The sequence below is a fragment of the Lepus europaeus genome, chromosome 17 (assembly GCF_033115175.1).
Source record: "Lepus europaeus isolate LE1 chromosome 17, mLepTim1.pri, whole genome shotgun sequence".
Lineage (NCBI taxonomy): Eukaryota > Metazoa > Chordata > Mammalia > Lagomorpha > Leporidae > Lepus > Lepus europaeus.
The window spans coordinates 78,167,420-78,189,578 of NC_084843.1; the positions used below are offsets into that span (position 1 = coordinate 78,167,420).

The 22,159-nt window shown below is 55.2% G+C and overlaps 1 protein-coding gene across 1 annotated transcript in view; it reads right to left on the bottom strand.

Moving 5' to 3' along the window:
• The window catches only part of WDFY4 (WDFY family member 4), a 243,414-nt gene extending 221,461 nt beyond the window's left edge, over positions 1 to 21,953 (bottom strand). Inside the window, exons 1-6 of the mRNA XM_062214495.1 lie at positions 21,717 to 21,953; positions 11,157 to 11,271; positions 8,663 to 8,769; positions 6,276 to 6,410; positions 3,975 to 4,164; positions 1,200 to 1,389 (exon numbers count right to left, since the gene is read on the bottom strand). Of these exons, the coding sequence (XP_062070479.1) occupies positions 1,200 to 1,389; positions 3,975 to 4,164; positions 6,276 to 6,410; positions 8,663 to 8,769; positions 11,157 to 11,271; positions 21,717 to 21,953 (974 nt within the window). The remainder of the gene's footprint in view (positions 1 to 1,199; positions 1,390 to 3,974; positions 4,165 to 6,275; positions 6,411 to 8,662; positions 8,770 to 11,156; positions 11,272 to 21,716) is intronic.
• Between the last annotated feature and the right edge of the window lie 206 nt (positions 21,954 to 22,159).

Consider the following 22,159-nt stretch of genomic DNA (forward strand, 5'->3'; position numbering starts at 1 on the left):
ACAGAGGGGCCCCTCCAGACCCTCCCACCTGCTGTTTCAGGAGTGCCAGTGCTCGCAGCGGGACAGCGGCTCCTGCCGAAGGGCAAACCCAGGAGCTGAGATGGGGCCCTCCTGGCGCTCTGTAGGGCAGGCTCCTTTTGGAGGTCACCATCCGGGGATCTATCTTGGTCTCTGTCCCTTGCCCTCCTCCAGTCCCGGGACCCAAACAAGGGCAAGTGCAGGAAATGGGCCCACGCCCAGCTGCACAGTGTCTTGTGGCTTCGGCCTCCTACCATTCAAGGATTGCAGAGAGAAGGATCTCCTCTGGGAGTTGATCCCGTAGGATGCCAGCAGGGTGGGGGCCGTGGGGGACAGGGAAGGGATGGGAGCTGGCACAAGAACACCATCAAGCAAGAGCCTCACGGGACGCCTGGAGTCCATCACTCCTGTGAGCACAGAGCAGCTCCCGTAGGTCAAGGTCAAGAGTTGCCCGCTGCCCCCCTCCCTGCCCTGGGGGAGGGGGAGGGTTTGTCAATTCCCAGACACTCCTTAAGGACACAGGCAGCACAGCTCACAGCAGCTCCAGAAAGCTCTCGGAGGCAAGTGTGTGGGTTCCGACCTGCGGAACTCAGCCAGCCGGCATGCCGGGGGCACGTACCACCAGCAAGTGGGCTTGCTGAAGCTGGAGTCGCTGTCGCCGCTGGATCCCCTAGGCAGTGGTCCCCACATGCTGCAATGTTGCAGTAAGCAGTCCGCTGCGGTCTGAGGGAGATGTGGCTCCCAAATGCACACGGACACTACAACCCCAGAGTCGGAAGTTAATGAGACTAAGGGGGCAGAAACAGGACAACCATGGTGCCCAGAAAGTGGCCCAGTGGGAGGTCCTTAGGTGGCCCCTGTGAAGGGGTCTGTTAGGAAAGCCTGACTCAGGCCAGCTGTTATCTCTCTCTGCTTTCTCATTGTCTGCGGGGTGCTCCCTTGCTCGCTCTCCACGCCCTACCATCTCTGCCCTTCTCAAAGACCAAATCAGCTGCACCTTGGACTTGAACTTCCCAAACTGCAAGCAGAACAAAGCCCTGTCTTTGTAACGTTAGTTTCCTTGGGTATTTTGTTGCAGTGCTGAGAATCGGGCTCATCCCTCCGAGCACCCCGATGGCTCCAGGGACTGCGGCTCTGGTGCTAAGGATCCCTCCTCACCCCCGCCAGGCACCGCCACTCACCGCAGTAACACCTTGAGCAGCAGCGGGTAACCCTCGCCATTCTCGAACTCCAGGAGCAGTGCCGAGGAGACGGGGTACGAGTCCTTCACGAAGCTCAGGATCAGGCTCACAGCCTCGCTGGCCTCGGGCGCGGGGAGCGTGTCCACCAGCCGCGAGAGGTTCTGCAGCGAGAGCCGCACACAGTCGGTGGCTGCGGAAAAGGAAGCACAACCTAGCTGAGCTCAGAAGCCAGAGATTCCGGCCAGGGTCACCCCATGCTCCTCCACCCCCACCTCCACGTTCAGCTGAGCATCGCACATGAATGAGAAAGGGTGCAAAACTTCTGCTGCTGGGTCCCGGATCGAGAGGCTGCCTCATGGGAAGTTCCATCCTAAGAGCTACAATCGGCAGGTCCAGCAGGTGACCCGGCAGAGGTCCATAGCCTGTGCGCTCTGTGCCCCAGACCCTCAGCAGGTGGAGAGCCCAGGGCCACCAGAAAATGAGAGGCGAGATTCAGGACCTGAGCACCTCTGGAGAAGCAACACTGGAGTGAGCCAGGGGTCTGAGCTGAAGTCAGCTGGATGCAAGCAAGGACGGGGAAGGCAGATGAGTGCAGGAAGATACAGGGACGTTGGGCAGCGAAACGATGGTGTGTTTCGGGTCCCAAGGAGGCCAGGGATTGGTGCCTAGAAGTGGGGGCTTCAGAGGCGGAGCCGAGCCTGGCGCGGAGCTCACAGGTCACCAGAGCGTGGGGGAGCCCAGGGAGAGATGTGATCAGATTTGCATTTGGGTGGGTCACTGTTGAGGGACCGCCATTGAGAGAAGGCTCTTTGGCGTGCACTAGCAAAGCCAGGACAGTGGGTCGGGAAAGGTGATAAGCACCTGGTGAAGGTACACTGAACTCTCAGCCCCGACGACTCAGAAGTCTAATGTTTGCGGGCCCTGCAGGGCAGCTTCAGGAGTTGCTGGAATGACCCCACGAGCCCACAGGAGCCACGGCCCCTAAGGAGGCCCGGGTGGCAGGTGGCCCCAGCGGGGGGCTGTCTCTCTTCCAGCAGAGACCCATGCACTGGGAGCACCCTGCAACCCTCCCGCCCACAGCCTGTCCACCCCAGCCCCTCGCCTGCTGGAGAGGACTTGGGCACAGTTCATGGGGGCCTGGCCTCACGGGGAGCGTTGAGTCCCCGGGCTGGAGTGAGCCGTCTTCCAGAGACTCAGTTACATTCAGGCGCGTGGGGTCTTCCTGGCTGTCACCAACTGATGTTCCCTCCCCATGACAAGGAGGCCCCCAGGAAGAAGGCAGCCCCCAAGGGCAGGCGTTGTGGACCAGCAGGTCACACTGGGAGACTCAGACCCCCAAGGGTCCCCAAAAAGAACATCCTACACTGCGGTTGGCACAAGGGGTGGACTGCTGTGAACCCCTGCTCTGCTCGGCCACAGAGCTAAGAAAAGTTGCACAGTGGATAGGGAGGGGAGCTAAAGTTGACCCCTCCTCTAAATGCGCCCCCACCTTGGAGCCAGCCTCTGTCCTGTGTTGGACCAGCAGCCGAGGCGAGGCCAACACACCTCCCTGAGGTTCTGTGAGCCACCCTGGTCTCCACACTTCCCAGCGCTGCCCGAGTCCCCGCAGACAGCTGATGCCAACCAAGGGTAGCGCCCGGGGCTGCTAACAGAATTGATTCCCTCAGCGTCCTGCCTCTGATGGACCCCAGGCCGTGGCGATGCAAGGCTGACCACACGTGGCAGCTCCTGGGGGCCTGGTGCAGGCTGAGCGCTCGATGTCCACTCTCGGGGGAATCACGGCAGTCCACGCGCCACAGCAGCGCTTGCCGTATCCCCAGGTGAGAGCGCTGAGGCACTCGGGAGGTGAGGAGCCCGAGTCCACACCCTGGCTGTGTGGGTCCCGCCCTGATGCCCATCCCCCCTCCACTTGATTCCCAGAGCAGCAACTAAAGTGCTGGGAAGAGGCCTCTGCACCTCTGAAATTCAACTTCCTTCCTCGCTAGCTGGGAGCCTCAGCACGAGCTGCCACTCTCTATGTTCCCCACAGCAAAATAGCATTAGGGAAAGCAGCGGGAGATGATCCAAGTCCTAAGGCCCCTGCACCCACATGGGAGACCCAGAGGAAGCTCCTGACTCCTGGCTTCCAGGTCAGCCCAGCTCTGGCCATTGTGGCCATCTGGGGAGTGAACCAGCAGATAAAAGACCTCTCCCTCTCTCTCCTTCTGTCTGTAACTCTACTCTCAAATACATAAATAAATAAAATCTTTTAAAACAAAATGAAGCATTTTTTTTTCTTTTGACAGGCAGAGTTAGATCGTGAGAGAGAGAGACAGAGAGAAAGGTCTTCCTTCCGTTGGTTCACCCCCCCAAGTGGCATCTATGGCCGGCATGTTGCCACAGGTGCACTGCGTCAATCCAAAGGCAGAAGCCAGGTGATTCTCCTGGTCTCCCTTGCAGGTGCAGGGCCCAAACACTTGGGCCATCCTTCACTGCACTCCCGGGCCATAGCAGAGAGCTGGCCTGGAAGAGGGGCAACCAGGACAAAATCCAGCGCCCCAACCGGGACTAGAACCCGGGGTGCCGGTGCCACAGGCGGAGGATTAGCCTAGTGAGCCACAGTGCCGGTCTAAAATGAAGCACTTTCATAAGAGGAGCACCCCCAACACAGAGTGCTGTACTGGACACAGCTGTTCCCTTGGTCACAGAGGGCATCGCAGGGTCTTGTTAGAGGGTGGGCCCTCGGCCTTGACCCTGAGTGTTCGAGGGAAGCAGCTGCTGGGCCCCGGCACCTACCCTTGAGGTGCTGGATGACGCTGGGGTTCTGGGCTCCGGAGATGGCCCTCAGCACACAGAAGGTGGGCTCCTTCCAGAAAGAGCAGCTGTGCTCCCGCAGACACGTAGTGGCGATCAGCAGAGACTGGAGCTCACTGCCCGAGAGAAGTCCCTCGAGGCCCCGAGAGTCACTGCAGATGTTGAGCAACACCTGGGGAGAAGAAGGAAGCACAGCCCAGCAGACTCTGGTTAGGAAGCCTCTTTCCGAGACGGATGCCTCCCCTCCAGCTCGGGAGCATGGATGTGCGAGTCCCCAGCCCGAGGGACGTGATCACCGTCTGCCCCCAGCCAGTCTGGCCGGCAGAGCTAAGCCGGGGGACGATGGCAGGGCTGGGGACAGGTCTGCATGTGTGATCCCGATACAGGCAACAGCTACCCTTTGCGAATCCTAGGAACAAAGCAGTGATCGGCCTTGGTGTCGTTTTGTATGGAATTACAGAAAAAAAAAAAAATTGCCACCAGCAGTGAAGGTACAGAGTTCACAGGACCCTGTGCTACATAAAAAGAGATTCTGGAACTCCAGATTGGCATTCAACCCCAACTTCTCCCCGCAAGATCCTGAGAGCTTTCCTAGAACCTCCCAAGTGCACTCCCCAGCCCCGCCAGCCCAGCCTCCCTGCGACCAGTAGAGGGATTTGAAATAAAATCCAAATGCCCTTGCCTGTCTTGAGGGGTCCTACATGGACAAGCCCTCCCTTGGGGTCTTGGGGGGTCCACCTGCTTCCGGTGGGGTGAATGGCATGAGCCTGCTCCTTGCTCCAGTCCCTTCCAGCAGTGGGCTGGAGCTGGCAGCCACACAGCAGGGCTGTGGATCCCATCTCCCAGCCTCGCTTGCAGGTCGGTGTGGCCATGGGACCACAGCCTGGGCTTAGACGACCACTGCTCTGCTCCTGATCCCTATAAGGACTGGGGGCAGTGGGTTAAGCCACTGCTTGCAATGTCCGCATTCCATATTAGAGTCTGGTTTGAGTCCCAGCTGCTCTGCTTCTGATTCACCTCCCAGCTAATACATCTGGGAAGGCAGCGGATGATGGCCCAAGCGTATGGGTCCCTGGCATCCATGCAAGAGACCAGATGGAGTTCTTGGCCCCTGGCTTTGGCCCGGTCCAGCCGTGGCTGTTGCCCACATCTGGAGGAGTGAACCAGTGGATGAGAAATCTCTCTCTCTCTCCCCTCTGTCATTCTGCCTTCCAAAAAAAATCAATCTTTTTCTTAAATAATTATGCATTTATTTACGGCCTGCTTTCCCTGCGGGGCTCCCCTCACCTCTGTGTCGCCTCTGAGAGCTGAGATACTGCGAGGGCAGAGCTGCGTACGTCTGGCATGGAGCTATGCTCAGAAGCAGCTCTGTGTATTCTGTGGCACGGAGCAAGGAAGACCCTTGGCTGCAGACAGTCTGTGCCCTGAGGCTCCCGTCTGTCCAAGGGAGGAGCTGCATTCACTTCCTGCAGGGCTCCTAAAAGCCAGGTGGCAACGACCCGGCAGCGCCCTGGCCACCACTTAGAATCTGGTTTTTCAGATGGGAAAATGCAGCTGGGTTTCCACAAAGGCAGCTCAGGAGAAAGCCCACCCTAGCTGGAAGCTTCCAGAACTCGTGGGGTTCCCGCCGGCATGATGATTCAGCTTCAGAATTACCCTGAAACGGACACTGAGGGACACAGGAAGAACCACGGCCAGTGGCGCTTGGGAACCCACCTGCCAGGTTTGAGGCACTGCCCGGGACCCTGCACTCCCCCTGCCTTCCCCTAGTGGACTCTCGCTCATCAGCCCGAGACGCCTTGGGAGAGGACAGTAGGGAGGGACATCACAGATCAGTCATGAGCGAACAAGCCCTGTGACCCTGGACTCTGGGACCCCTCGCTGCACCCCCGCTTGCACAGACGCAGGCTGACAACACCACACACACCCCAGGCTGGCAGATAGGGCTGGCGGCCGTGACCCCCGCCAGGGGCAGCATGGTACCTTGCTCGACGATGGGCCACACTGGTGACAGCGGCCTCATTCGATTATAACGGAGCTGGTGATGGAGAGGAGGCACCAGGTGTCCAGGAGGGTGGCAGGGGAGGCTGAGCTGGGGGGAGGAGCAAGGGAGGAGGCAGAGATACAGGAGGCGGGGAGCAAGGGAGGAGATGCAGAGTGTGGGGGCAGGAGGTGAGCTAGGGGGACAGGGCTAACGGACAGGAGCGCCTCCAAGGAGAAGCACCCAGTCTGCTCCCAGAGCGAGGTCTTGGTTGGCCGGGGGGTGCTCCTGCTGTCACTCACCTGCACGAACATTCTCTGAACTTGAACGTCACTGGGGGAAAGCGCGTCCTTCTCCAGGGGAAAGACAAAGAAGAGGTAAAGGCACTGGAGGAGCAAAGCCGGAAGCCCGGACTCAGCCACTCTGCCCAGCGTCTCCTGCAGGGGAAGCACACGCCCGTGAGCACACACCCGTGAGCATGCACTCGTGAGCACACACCCATGAGCGCATACCCGTGAGCACACGCACGTGAGCACACACAGGTGACCCCAGGGCAGCAGGCGGCAGAGGCCGTGGCCAGGCCCCTGCGGCCGTCTGTGCCTTCTCTGGCTCCGTGTGCTCAAGTGTGAGGTACACACAGTCCCAGGATCCACACGCCAGGTGCCCTGAGGATCAGGTCCACATGGAGGTCTACCGTGTGTCTGGTGTTAGCTCTTTCTGAGACACGGCAGGAATGGGGGGGAGAGAGAGGAAGGGAGGGAGGGAGAGGGGAGGGAGGGAGGGGCCTAACAAATCACAGCCCCTGGGGGAGGCGGGGAGCCTGGCAGTGAGGCCTGGGTGGCAGCAGAAGAGCCCTCAGCACGGCCCACTGCACCCGCACATTCAGACCAATGACCTCGCCGAGACCAAGGCTGCCCAATGGGTGACCGGTGACAGCCCAGGGTACCAGACAGAGAGGGCAGGAGCACAGGAAGTGGCCAGGATGGAGGCCAGCCTGGTGGGGCTTCCTGGGGCCGCTCTTCGAGCAGCTCCACTCGAGCGACTGTGTGCGTGTGTATGTGTGTGTGTGTGCGCGCGTCCATGCAAGCACGTGTGTGTGAAGCACACGGGAACACGTGTCTGCCCAACCTGCAGGGTGTTGTCCACACAACCTCCCACGCAGCTGGCTCCCCTAGCAAGCACACGGGTGAGTGAGGGAAAAAGGAAGGAAGAAGAATCCAGAATATCGGGCAGGCTGCTGGGCCTGACCTTTCCCCTAGGGTTTTCCACTTCCGGGTCATCTCCCCACTTTATCTAACACCTGCTCAGCCATGACTCCCTCTGACGGCTCTCCCCAGCCCCTGCTCCAGGGGCTGCCTGCTCCGTTGAAAGCAAGCCCTCCGGATCATTCGTCACCACGCACCCTCAGGGGGTCTTCCCCAGGGACAGGCAGGTCACCACGCACCCCCAGGGGGTCTTCCCCAGGGACAGGCAGGTCACCACGCACCCCCAGGGGGTCTTCCCCAGGGACAGGCAGGTCACCATGCACCCCCAGGGGGTCTTCCCCAGGGACAGGCGGGCCCTCGCTCTGTGCGGGAGGCTGCTATCTTCCCTCCAGTTGACTCCCACAATCAGGCTCCAGGCCTGCCCAGACAGCAGCCGCAACCCGCACTGCAGTCACAGCTCCAGGCTTGGGCCCAGCACCCACCCCGTGTCTCTGCGCTGGGGACAGCGCCGCACTGGCTCCCTGTCTCTGCCGTTGAGCGCCATTGCCGGCACACAGCGGCTGCCCCCACCACTCCCATCTGCTGTCCACCTGAGAGGCTGGGACAGCAGCCATCAGCAAACCATTCAGGGAAGCAGCGCCAGGCCCCCAGCCTTGCGGTGGGGCAGTGTGACCGCGGCCAGGCCGGGGTCCCGCACACGCAGGACAGGTACATACAGGTGGGCCTCATTCAGGCTGTATTTAACAGGGAGCAATATAGTGAGCTGTGGCCTGGATCAGGGATTCTGAAGTCAGACCAGCCACTGCCCCACACGTGGGAAAACCGACTTCCCCATCACCAACACGGCGGCAGCTCCATAATCAGACTCAGGATCCGTGGAGGGGCCAGCAGTGTGGCACAGTAGCTGCCGCCTGCAAAACCGACAGCCCGTATGTGTGCCCGTTCAAGTCCCGGCTGCTCCAATTCCCATCCAGCTCTCTGCTTACATGCCTGGGGAAGCCAGGGATGATCGCCCAAGTGCTTGGGCCCCTGCCACCCAGCCCTGTGCCACTGCAGCCATTTGGGGAGTGAACCAGCAGATGGAAGATTCTCCTCTCTCTCTCTCTCTCTCTCTCTGTAATTCTGCCTTTCAAAATAAATAAATGAATCTTTTTAAAAAAATTGCCTCTGTGCATGGGACGCACCCAGCCTTGGCCACACGTAGGACATGGTCAGTACACAGCATCTTTAATCCGCACTGTGACCCCTGGAAGGGAGAGGGGCACTTTCAGCCCCTGGGAAACACAACCCCAGAGGCAGGGAAACAGCCGCTCCCCCATAGCTCTCTCCAAGAGGGCAGGGTTCCAGCCTCAATCTCCGCTCTGTAGCACAAGGGGACTTGGGGAGGAGAAGCAATCTGCCAGTGTCAGGGGACACACTGTGGCCCGCCTGGACCTCCCTCCGCCCACAGGGTGCCTGGCCAGGGCTCCAGCCCCGAGACGCACCGAGTCCGTCCCCGTGAGCACGCACACCGACTTTAGCAGCAGGTGCCCATCCTGCCCCGCGTCTTCCTTCCACTGTAGCAGCTGCCCAGCCGCCACCCGTGCTTGCTCTGGAAAGAAAAAAAAAGTGTCACCCCCTGGCCGGGGCAGGTACCTGGCCACCCAGCTCCCCTGCATCCCCATGAGAGGCGCCTGGGCGTTGTTAGGGGAACTTGGCCTCCTGCCTACACACACACACACACACACCACCAGGCCCACCTGAATCAGTGCTAGACGCTTGACCGTCTGCCGGATTAACCCCTTTGGATGGCAGCCTGGGTGGGGCCACCCTCCCTGCTTTGTAGCTCGCCGTGGCTCCCTACTGCCCGAGGAGGGAGAGCTCAGTTGCTAGCCGCTCCGCAGCCCAGTGTCCTCACCCAACTTCCTGTACAGCCAGCTGCTCCCACTGCAGGCCTCCGTGCCAGCTGTGCCATGCTCCAGCCACTCCTGCCCCTGGGATTCCCTCCTGCTCCACAGCCCACAGCCACAGGGAAATTCTACTCAGCCTCCGGGGTCCTGCTCCCGTGAGAACACAGGAGACCCCACAAGAGATCCACGGGCAACCTCTGTGCCTTTCTAGGGCCAGGCGCTCTGCTGACAGCAGGTGCACCTCAGAGCGCAGCCCTTCTGCCCCGGAGTCCTGGGCCTGACCCTGTGTCTGTATCTCCATGCCTGTGTAGGGTCTGTATGTGGCCTACTGTGTGCAGCGTGTCTGTTGTCTACATGTCTCTGTGTGGGTAGTGTGAATATAGTGTCTGTGTGTCTTTGTGGGTCTGTGCATGTGTGTGTATGTGTGTAAAGTCTGTATGAAGTTCAGTGGTATAGTATGTGCTTATGTGTGTCTTTGTGTGTTGATATATCTGTGTGTGTCCCAGTATGTAAAAGTGAGGACAGTGTGTGTGTGTGTCTCCCTGTGTGTTCAGTGTGAGGATAGAGTGTGTGTGTATGTGTCTCCCAGTGTGTTCAGTATGAGGACAGTGTGTGTGTATCTCCCTGTGTGTTCAGTGTGAGGACAGTGTGTGTGTCTCCCTGTGTGTTCAGTGTGAGGACAGTGTGTGTGTGTGTGTCTCCCTGTGTTTTCAGTGTGAGGACAGTGTGTGTGTGTGTGTCTCCCTGTGTGTTCAGTGTGAGGACAGTGTGTGTGTGTGTGTCTCCCTGTGTGTTCAGTGTGAGGACAGTGTGTGTGTGTGTGTGTCTCCCTGTGTGTTCAGTGTGAGGATAGAGTGTGTGTGTGTGTGTCTCCCTGTGTTTTCAGTGTGAGGACAGTGTGTGTGTGTGTCTCCCTGTGTGTTCAGTGTGAGGACAGTGTGTGTGTGTCTCCCTGTGTGTTCAGTGTGAGGACAGTATGTGTGTGTGTATGTGTCTCCCTGTGTGTTCAGTGTGAGTACAGTGTGTGTGTGTGTGTCTCCCTGTGTGTTCAGTGTGAGGACAGTATGTGTGTGTGTGTGTCTCCCTGTGTGTTCAGTGTGAGGACAGTGTGTGTGTGCGTGTGTGTGTACATGTCTGTGTGTTCAGTGTGAGGACAGTGTGTGTGTGCGTGTGTGTACATGTCTGTGTGTTCAGTGTGAGGACAGTGTGTGTGTGTGTCTCCCTGTGTGTTCAGTGTGAGGACAGTGTGTGTGTGTCTCCCTGTGTGTTCAGTGTGAGGACAGTATGTGTGTGTATGTGTCTCCCTGTGTGTTCAGTGTGAGTACAGTGTGTGTGTGTGTGTCTCCCTGTGTGTTCAGTGTGAGGACAGTGTGTGTGTGTGTGTCTCCCTGTGTGTTCAGTGTGAGGACAGTGTGTGTGTGTGTGTGTCTCCCTGTGTGTTCAGTGTGAGGACAGTGTGTGTGTGTGTGTCTCCCTGTGTGTTCAGTGTGAGGACAGTGTGTGTGTGCGTGTGTGTGTACATGTCTGTGTGTTCAGTGTGAGGACAGTGTGTGTGTGTGTGTGTGTGTCTCCCTGTGTGTTCAGTGTGAGGACAGTGTGTGTGTGTGTGTCTCCCTGTGTGTTCAGTGTGAGGACAGTGTGTGTGTGTGTGCCTTCTTGTGTGTTCAGTGTGAGGACAGTGTGTGTGTGTGTGCCTCCTTGTGTGTTCAGTGTGAGGACAGTGTGTGTGTGTCTCCCTGTGTGTTCAGTGTGAGGACAGTGTGTGTGTGTGTGTGTGTCTCCCAGTGTGTTCAGTGTGAGGACAGTGTGTGTGTGTGTCTCCCTGTGTGTTCAGTGTGAGGACAGTGTGTGTGTGTGTGTGTGTCTCCCTGTGTGTTCAGTGTGAGGACAGTGATGTCTATGCGAGGGTCTGTGTGTGTACCCGTATGTGTGACCTGGAAGCAGCTGAGCTCCCCAGGGCCCCCCAGCCCGCCTCTCCCCCAGCCCCCAGGCTCTCAGGGCAGTGTGGAGCCGGTGCCTTGGGACAGGCACGACCCCAAGGCCCGGAGAAGGCGGAGAGGGGCTGTCCTGCAGCCCTGGGCTCCCTTACCTGCGGGCTTCCCAGCCAGGGCCCTCTGTATCTCCTCGACAAGCTGCTCCGAGACGTCCTCTGCGAGCCGCTGGAGGCTGGGGAAGCACACGACCCCCACGGAGTGTTCCCAGGCCTGGAGAGCAACCACAGGACGGCCAGCGCGTGAGGGATGCGTGCGGGGCCTGGGGACGGGCCGCGCGTCCTCCTCGCACACCCAGGCTCAGGTGCACCCAGACCACAGCCCCCTCCCAGCCCAGCCGAGGGCCTCACGGCCAGGCCTGCGCATTCAGCAGCTTCCAGGGACCTGCAGAGCCACACCTCCAACCGGAAGGTCAAACGCAGAGCCGGGCCCGCCCCTTCCCCAGGCCCGCTGCACTCCGCCTCCATGGACGGCCGCTTTGTCTGCATGGCCCTTCACTCCCTTACACAGTCGCCTCCCGTGTCTCCTTGCGCCCTCTCATATGGTCCTCAGAGCTCGCCCAGGCTTCAACGACACTGGGTTGCAATGGTTAAAGCTCCCGTGGCATTCCATATGGACGCCAGTTCGAGTCCCGGCTGCTCTGCTTTGGCTCCAGCTCCCTGATAATGCGCCTGGGAAAACCAGCAGAGGGTGCTTGGACCCCTGCACCCATGGGGGAGACCCCAAAGAAACTCCCGGCTTCAGCCTGGACATTGTGACTGTTTGGGGAGTGAACCAGCGGATGGAAGAACTCACTCTCTCTGCGAGGAGAGGCAGAGAGAATGAGCTCTTCCATCCGCTGGTTCACTCTCAAATGGCTGCAACAGTGGGAGCTGGGCTGATCGGAAGCCAGGAGCTTCTTCTGGGTCTCCCAAGCGGGCGCAGGGGCCCAAGGACCCAGGCCATAGTAGAAAGCTGGATCGGAGGTGGAACAGGCGGAACATGAATCGGCACCAATATAGGATGCTGGCGCCATGGGTGGAGCCTTAACCTACACCACAGCGCCAGTCCCTGTCTTTTTTTTTTTTTTTTTTTTTTTTGACAGGCAGAGTGGACAGTGAGAGAGAGACAGAGAGAAAGGTCTTCCTTTTGCCGTTGGTTCATCCTCCAATGGCCGCCGCGGTTGGCGCGTTGCAGCCGGTGCACCGCGCCGATCCGATGGCAGGAGCCAGGTGCTTCTCCTGATCTCCAATGCGGGTGCAGGGCCCAAGCACTTGGGCCATCCTCCACGCCTTCCCGGGCCACAGCAGAGAGCTGGCCTGGAAGAGGGGCAACCGGGACAGAATCTGGTGCCCCGACCGAGACTAGAACCCGGTGTGCCGGCGCCGCAAGGCGGAGGATTAGCCTAGTGAGCCGCGGCGCCGGCCAGTCCCTGTCTTTATTCTTAGTTTATTCCCCTAGTATGAGGTCTCACTATTTTATTATTTAAAAAAAAAAAAAACTCTTCATGTATAAAAGAAGTGTCCATAACGTAATTACAATTATTTTGAAAGTTGTCATTTTGTCTTTCAATTTATATCATTTGGTTTTACCAAAGAGAAACCTGGAATTTATGATATATGCAAAATCAAACTTCTCAAATCTCTACCCCTTTTTCTATTCTGGCTCCCGAAAGTCTTCCCAGTCCAGGTTGCCGTATTTAATGTCCCCTCTCTCAGTGTCCTTAAAAGTTTCCTTATCTGTCCCGTCCCTCGTTCTAACCTACCCACTCATTGTCTTCCTCTGACGTCCTCCCCTGGTGACATAGGCTGCTCTCATAGAGCTCGTGGCTTCTGGAATTCTACTCGGGAGGTAGCTCTCTGGTGAGAGTTTCCTCCTGGTCTCTGTACAGAACTGTTGGCATGTCTGCTTCTCCTGCAGAGCCCTTGGGCAGGCGTCCTCTCCCCCGCTGTGCTGTCATGGCCAGGGCTCAGACAACCTCTTCCCAGTGCTCAGAGAGGAGTGGCTGCCCTCAGCCCGGGTGTCAGGGACCACCCAAAGGCAGGCCACTGTGCACACCCCCCTGGCACCCAGTCGCTCCCACAAACTGCCATTGTGCTGGGCCCAGCCACACAGATAAGTTCCTACCGAAAGGCCTGCCTGGATATGTTTAAGTGAAACTCCTGCATCTGGAAGAGTTGAGGAGAGCATCAGAATCCCACAGGGAAGTCATTTCTGAAGGTGTTTTCTTGCTAGGGCACTATGTGAAACGCCAGAACCTTGCAGTCTTCTCTTTACTGAAAGACACCGATTGGGAGAAGTATTTGCAAATGTAGCTAACAAACAATGGGGCAGGATCCACACCCGGATGGGTTGCTAGGGAAAAGACTGAGCGAGTTGATTTGAAAGCAAAACACAAGGGAGACTGGAGGAGGGGATCTATGCAAGACAAACAGTAAGTGACACTGATTAAGAAAATTCCAGGCCCTGTGCTGTGGCATAGCGGGTAAAGCTGCCACCTGCAGTGCTGGCATCCCATATGGGCGCTGGTTTGAGTCCTGGCTGCTCCACTTCCGATCCAGCTCTCTGCTATGGCCTGGGATAACAGTGGAAGATGGCCCGAGTCCTTGCACCCCTGCACCCATGTGAGAGACCAGGAAGAAGCTCCTGGCTACTGGTTTCGGACTGGCGCAGCTCCAGCAGTTGCAGCCATCTGGGGAATAAACCAACAGCTGGAAGACCCTTTTCTCTCTCTCTCTCTGTGCCTCTCCTTCTCTGTGTAACTCTTTCAAGTAAATAAAATTCTAGTAAAAAAAATTAAACTTTTAAAAAAGCAGTGCATTTGAACTTTGCTAAAACAATAGAAGTGCTCGCTTACTGGTGAACCCTGCTGGGCGTGGTAGACCTCGAACCAATAGTTGATGAGTGAACAGGACAGTTACAGTTACCAAGCCTGCGACGCACAGGGGCCTCACGCGCCTGCGCAGAGGGCTTTCCCACGCAGCCTCACAGCAAGCCCCTCCGGCGCCTCTATGCTGATGCCCGCTCTGCAGACACGAAGGCTGAGCTGGTTAGTCCGCGCACGTGGCAGAGTGGAGAGTTGGATTAGTTCGATTACGCGAGTGCATACCCCAGGAGCGTTTGCATGTTTGTCAGGCAGGAAGATGGAAATGAGCCCGTGGGTGTGAAAGGGGCCTAAGGAAAACCAGGCACCTGCGGGAAAGGAGTGGAGCAGGCTTCACCTTGGAAGCAGCCTGGGATTTTACACTGCAAAGTCCTGCCCACACTCCGATAACTTTATGGGTGCTCCCAGCCTTCCCCCAAAGGAAAGCTCCCCGAGAGAATCATCTGCTCTGTGCTAAGAGAGCTATCCGGACTCAAGACGTTGGTTGGTAGGGAAATAAGAAATTGGGAGGAATTTCACTCATTTCACAGCTCATTTCTCTTTGTGCAGAGAAATGGGGGGAGGGAGATAGAATGAGAAACAGCAGGAAGAACTGGACCCTATTCCCTTAAAACCCCCATAAATGCAAAGTGGGCTCCCACTTCTTTGCTGAGACGCCTACCTGGCCTGCCAGGCTATATTCTCTCCATCAGGTTTTGCAAACCTTGCTCACCGCAGTCCAGGTGACTGGAAACATTCTCTCACTCAGATCTGCCTGGAGGGTGCCAGTGCACTCTGAGGGCTGCACCTGCCTTCCTACACCTGGCTGCCTTGCCTACCATCCCTGTCTCTCATGGCTGAGATCCTCCTCTACCGGGAAGGCAAGAGCATCTGTTCCAGCCATCTCCCTGAACACGAAGCTCATGGCTACCGCCTGGGGACCAGCTGTTCCCCACCCCCAACACGTTAAATCCTTGGCAAGAAAAGACCAGTTCTGTGGGCTTGGAAATTCTGCGGGGGGATGATTTCTCTCCCAGGCCTGAGAACTCTGCTACAACGTCTTCCTAACAAACACCAGTGCCTCTTCCCTGCCCCGGCAAAACCCACGAAGACCAATTTGCTGACAGTTGACTCAGAAGCATCTATATTGTCCCTGGAGCGGTGGGACTCCAGGAGGCCCTCTACAATAAAGCAAATGGGCCCACTGTGAGTTGAGCAGTAATTGTACTCGAGCCACACCTCCCAAGGCGCTGCTCCTTCCTGGGACCAACGCAGGCAATACCGGAGGATGCAATACCTCTTTCAGGCCACCAGGGGACCATCGGATGCACAGAGCCAATCATTTACTCAATGGCACCGTGGAGACCCCGAAGAGTTAAGGCAGCTTCCAAAAGGCCTTCATTTTTTCCCCCCAAACTGGGATTTGCATGCTGGGAGCATATTGCTCAATATTTTTTAAAACAAAATGTTATTTACTAACATTATCCAGGCTGCACCCTCCTGCCTTGGAGCTGTCCCCTCCCATGGAAGAAAGAGCAAGAAGATGATGCCGTGGTCTCGAAGGAAAATAAGGAATGACAAATGCTCTTGAGGAGATGGGAGACAAACTCAGCTTCTGGAAGGCACAGAGAACCTGCTCGCTTTTCCAGTTTTCCAGTGTGATCGCAGTGTTCCTGCAGCAACGGGGGGGGGGGGGGGGGGGGGGGAGTGTCAAGACTTTCTGTGAGGGTTCCCTGCAGCTGTGACATGGTAAATTAAACAGAGAAGCCGTGCACCCAGACTTTGTTAAAACAACAAAAACGCTCCCCCAAATTGGGGATACACCATGCTGCAGGATCCACTGCAAGGTGGGGTAGAGTTAGGAGGGGACAAGGAGAGCAGTTTGCCCTCACCGGCCACCGTCTACACTCTGAACAACACACTTGAAAACAGTTTTTCAAACATCCATAGGGAACACCTATTATGAAAAAACTCTGCATGGCTCTCAGATGCTTTTGCCCCAAAATAAACTTATCTTCCCGTTCTATGTTTCCGACAAGTTTTGGAAGCACGTTCATAACTGTTGGATGTCCTTGTTTTAGATTCAATGGCACGTTTAGCTTGAATTGTCAGCTAGAGCCACACATGGTTTTCTGGGTTTGAATGACCACCCTCTGTGGCATGATGCTTGCAGCATCAGCTGTGTCCTGAGCCTCACAGCACATGTGCACACATGCATGTATGTACACACACACACACAGAGTCCACCTCTAAGGACCACGGAGATCTATTCCAACACTTCCATACCAAGGGATGGATGGACTCCTCCCCTCGTCGCCTATTATTCTGTCATCAGCTGCTCCATGGCAAACCACCCAAAACGGAATAGCTTAAAATAACAGCCATCATTTTATTTTGCTCATGGAGCAGTAATTTCTGCAGAATCGGCAGAGAGAGGTCTCCTCTGCTCCACTCAGCTAAGGACTAAGAGAACCACTTCTGTTCTGATCTGGGCCGGATTTGGCCCCCCAGTCTCATTCAGGTGTTTAAGCCCCAAAGTCTCTGTTCACGGTTAATGGGTTAGTGTTGATGATGGGTGGAATAAGGGTAGAGACTTCATTGTACTGTGACGTCTGGCAGTAGGCCTGACGGAAGTCTTTAGGTCCGTGGGGGCATGCCCTTGGAAGGCAGGTCTCGCGACGGGGTTGGTTCTGTGAGCAGAGCCTGCTCCATGTGTCTCTCTGCTTCCCATCTGTACACATTTTGCCACCAGACCCCAGACTGTTGGGGGTGCCCAACCTGGGCTGTGAACCTCCGAAACCGTCCGCTGAAGCAAACCTTCCTTCTAAGCAGCTCGTCTCACTTATTGTAGTTCAAATTGCAAAATCCACCAAACGCAAACCTCTAGGACGGCACCGTTGGCGCTGGCCGTGAGCAAGCAGCAAGTGCAGCTTCAAGGTCACTCAGGGCTATTTGGACTTCCTGACAACAGGGCAACCTGCTTCTCAGAGCTGCGTGTTCCAGGAAAACGGGAGGATGCCTGCAGCATCCTAGACCAACTGTCCAAACAGCAGGCGTGCAGGGGGTGACATTCTCTCTGTGCCCCATCCTGCAGCCTCCAGCATGAGCAAGGAAGCCCAGTGGTTAGCAACAAAGACCTGGGGCAAGATACCCCGGCTAATTTCTCCTCCCTTGCTAGCACCCAGGTGAGCTGGACTAAGTTACATAATGTCTCTAAACTTCTCTTTCCTCATTTAAGAGCTGCGGTAAAAATAGCAGCTAGTCCACAGAGTTGTTATGAGGACTTGTAAACAGTCAACACATGCCCGATGAGCGAGTTCCAGCTCGGTGAATATTACCTAGCTCTCATCAATGAGGCTCACCAGGGCATCAGGGCACCTGGGTTAGTCTCGGCTCTGCCCCTTGCTGACTGTTGGAGCCTGGGGCACCATTTCACCTCTCTGCCTCGTTTCTAATGCACACATCCCTTGACTCAGAATGGAGTACCCACAAACCCCATCCAAAGCTGAAAATATCCTAAGTCAAAAATGCACAGAGTGGGGCCGATGCTGTGGCGTAGCGGGCTAAGGCTCTGCCTTGGCACCAGCATCCCATATGGATGCCGGTTCAAGTCCCCGCTGCTCCACTTCTGATCCAGCTACCTGCTAATGCACCTGGGAAGGCAACGGAGGATGGCCCAAGTGCTTGGGCCCCTGAACCCACGTGGAAGACCCTGAAGTAGCTCCTGGCTCCTGGCTTCAGATTGGTCCAGCTCCAGTCATTGCAGCCATTTGGGGAGTGAACCAGCAGATGGAAGACCTCTCTCTGTGTCTCTGTTTGTCTCTCCCTTTCTCTCTGTAACTCTTTCAAATAAATAAAATAAATTTTAAAAAAAGACATCAACCAGGATGCTGCGTGGGTTAGCAACCTGCAGTCATTCTCCCGCTCAACAGCAATTTACCGTGCAACAAACCAAGCTCATTTTTGTACTTTCCCAGCAGCTAATGCAGATTTGTTATGTCAGCCATGGCAGGGATAACAGGAAAGCTCATTTCCTGTGCGTGTTTGGAAGAAAAAAAACACAAAGATGCTACAGGCAAGCAAGCACCCTGGGAAGTAGATGAGAGGCAGCGGCTCTGAGGGAGGCGGCTACGTAAGACAGCACTGAGCCAGGGTCACACCCTGCCACCAACCTTCACTCTACCCTTGACCACACCTCGGCCACCCCTTCCATCCTAGGTCTCACTGATAGACAGGCTGGGCCAGACAGTCAAGGCCCCCCACAACCCAGGGACACAGCCCTGTCCAAGCAGGGACAGCAGTTCAAAGTCACTTGTATGCTTTGCCCGGGGACCAAGAATATTCCAGATCATCTTAATTTTCCTCGGGAAAAGGAGTCGAGGATAAAGCAAGCAAAGTGGTTCAGGACTCTGTCCTGTGTGTTCAAGGTTCTCAGAGCTCAGGTGGAGTGAGGTTTCCATGACAACTGAGGTATGCATAAGGCTTTGCCCTGAACAGTCAAGGTAAACAGGAAACAGTGTAACTTTTTAGGCAAACAGGAAATGGTGTAACTTTCCCAGAAGAGCCTTCCCAGAAAGCTTTGAAGAACATTACTAGTACAAAATTCAAAAGAGAGTGGCAACAAACTTGAATTTTTCACACAGGGCCTAAATTCCAATGAACATTCCATCTTCATCAACTGTATCTTTCCACATCTACTTTCATCTTGCCACATCTACTTTCAACTTTCCACCTTCAGCTTTTATCTGCACTACACCTGGGAAAAATCGTCCACCTGCCCCACACTCCTTTCCACCACTAACTCTTAATGAAGAAGGTCCAGGGCTCTGGCGGGGTTTTATTAGTCATAACTTAATAGACACAACAGGTTTTTAAGCACATGGGACTTAATAAAAGAATATAGATATTAAGAAAATGATAAGAAGCCTGCAATATTCTTCCTCTACAGGATTCATCAGAGGTGGGCTCCAGGGACCCAAGGAGAAGCAGACTGTGTCAGCAGTTTGGAGAAGCCGGGTGATGGAGTCTCAGGAGTTCGGGCACAAGTGCAGCTGGTGTCCTGGAAGCGATGGATACATAACGAAAATCACGTCTGCTTTTCACAGGTGGGGCTGTACACATCCTCTCAGTTTCCCAGCAAAATGCCACTGCTTCCCCTTAGAGATCAAGAATTTGAGGCTCAGCCATGCTAGGATGCACAGCGCGAGCTGAGACTTGAGCCCTGCTCTGACAGACATAAATGCTCCTAGGAAACAGGGCTGTTATGTCTCCAATTACTGGAATTGAGTTTGGGAAACACGGACCAATATCAAGAGACAGTTAAAGTAGGAACTGCTCCATGCGAGGCTGCAAGCTTGAAGCCAGGGGAGTGAAATCACATGAGTGAGTGACGTGAGCTGGGTGAAAGACGATAGGGAGTGGTGCACTGTGTGAATTGGGGGATCAAGGTCATCTTCTGGCTAAAAGGGCTGCCCCTAACTCTTTCTACCCAACTGGCAGTACTTACCAGCTGCCAAGATTTCCAAGAGAAACTGGAAATCTGATTTGCATTTGAAAGCTTTCCATTTTGCAAAAATGAGCATTCATTGAATTCGAACCCTTGCAAGCCCAAAGAAACACATCCAGCACAATGCCTTGTGCCCGAGATGCCATCCCCCGCCCCAGGAGGGCAGAACCTCTCTCTGCCTTCCTCACCAACCTAGCACGGCTTACTGGAACTTAGTGTGTGTGTGCCCAACAAATGAACGAATTCCTAACTCAACAATAAGGACAGGAGAAGAACCAGGTCCCGGCTCTTGGGAGTACAGTCTCCCAACCTAGGACTGGCTTGAACGACACAGACAGGAATACTGAGCAGCCGTCTGTCAGTCCTTCCCAAGCCCCTCCCCACCATGGAAGATGAGTGATGCTTGCCACCCTTATCAAGTGGCGCAGTGCTCTTGCTAGGGGCTGGGTGGGTGTCCCTGGTGGGTGTCCCTCCCCTCCCCCCAGCAAGCTCCTCTGTAGAAATCCCAATCCCGGAAGTGATGGGACAAGCAGGTCGGGGCTTTGGGAGATGAGTTCGCCTCTTCCTGTGTGAATGGGATTTGCGTCCTTAGAACAGAAGCCCGAGAGAGAGATCCCTTCCCCCTCCCGCCACTGGAGATCATGGCAAGAAGATGCCACACAGGAGCCAGGTTTTGAGCCCTCCCCAGAAACCAAATTGCCTTCATCTCAGAGTCCCCAGGCTCCAACCTGCAAAAAGTGAGTAGAGGCCACGGTAAAACCTCCAACCTCAGTATCTAGTTGTCCCCAAAGTGTCCCCAGGAGCACAGCGTCCTTTCCTTACAGACTCAATGTAATAGCAGTGGAGCGATGACTCAAGACAACAACCAAGAACGTTTATTTCAAAGCACAAAGCACCCCAAAAAGCTCGTGAGAAACGCAAGTAAAAGTTAAGTTCATGGGGGCCGGTGTTGTGGTGCAGCTAAAGCCGGCATCCTATGTCAGAGCATTGGTTCCAGTCCCGGCTGCTCCACTTCTGATCCAGCTCCCTGCTAACGCTCCTGGGAAAGCAATGAAAGATGGCGCAAGTGCATGAACCCCTCCATCCATGTGGGAGACCCAGATGGAGTTCCTGGCTCCTGGCTTCAGCCCTTGGGTGTTGCAGCCATTTAGGGAGTGAAACAGCAGATGGAAGATCTCACTCTCTCTGTCTCATATACTCTCTCTCTTTCTGTCTACCTTTCAAACTAATTAAATAAATCCTTTTTAAAAAAGATTTATTTATTTGAAAGGCCAAGTTACAGAGAGAGAGACAGAAAGAGACTGAGCTCTTCTATCTGCTGGTTCACTCCCCAAATGGCCACAAATGGCCACAATGGCCAGAGCTGCGACCATCCAAAGCCAGGAGCCAGGAGCTTCTTCTGGGTTTCCCACACTGGTGCAAGGGCCCAAGCACTTGGGCCATCTTCCCTGGCTTTTCCCAGGTGGATTAACAGGGAGCTGGATTGGAAGCAGAGCAGCCGGGACTCAAATCAATGCCCATATGGGATGCCAGCGCCACAGGTGGTAGGTTTACCTGCTATGCAACAGTGCTAGCCCCAAATAAATCCTTTTTTTTTTAAAGTAAAGTTTATTTTGGTGTAGAAAAGTAAAATTCAGGCATTCAACGTGTCTTCCAAAAGCTCATGGAAATGCATGTTATAGAGAAAACTCTGCATGGAATTCAACATTTTGCACTAATATGAATTTATCATTTAATTCCATTTTCCATGAATTTTTGGAAGTATCTGTGTAACCAGAAGAGTCTGAACATTCTCACCACAAAGAAAAATGTTTGAGGTGACATATATGCTAAATACACACTGTGATTTTATCATATACATTATATACTATATGCAGGTATACATGATACACACATATATATTACATACGTATGTATATATGTATATGTGTAAGGGATGCTTGCATCCCTTATTGCAGTATCTGGGTTCGAATCCTGGTTCCACCCCTGATTCCAGCTCCTCACTAACGCCCTCGGAGGCCGCAGGTGATGGTTCAAGTACTTGGCTTCCTGCCGCCACCTCCCCGCCCCCAACCTTGAGAGACCCAGACTGAGTTCCCCGGTCCTGGCTTTAGACTCATTCAACCCTGACTGTTGAGGACATTTGGGAAATGAACCAGTGGATGGAAAATTTCTCTCTCTCTCTCTCTCTCTCTCTGTTCAAATAAATTAGACACATTTTTAGAAGACACATCACACCATACCCCCGTAAGTATGCACAATTATTACTCGTCAGTTAATAACAGAGCGTTGATAACCAAGAATTCTGACCTTCAGAAACAGGGGGAGAAGACACAGCAGGCTCTCCCGACGTTCTTCCGGGCTCCTGTCAGCCAACTGCCGGTGTTCCAGAAACTTCTTTTCCAGCAGGTCCCAGAGGCCAGCGGGGTCAGGGGACGACTGCCCTGCACGCGGGAGCCCCAGCTGCATGGCCAGGGGCTGCCCTTCATCTTGGGGCTTTGGCTCCTCAGTTCTGTCTTCAGCCTCGGGAGGAGCCTCTGCCTCCATGGCTCGGCCAAGCAGGTCTGAATTCAGAACAAATAAAACAAAAATGAAAACGCCTGCCACATCGCTTCCCGGTGACTGTGCTGTGCCACCAGGGGCCGCGTTCACTCGGTCTAGTTCCTGCTGCAGACGGCTCCTTACGAACCTGAAACCGACGAGATTAAGGAAGGCTTTTTTCAAGAGTTTCAGATTTAGGTGTGATTGATGCG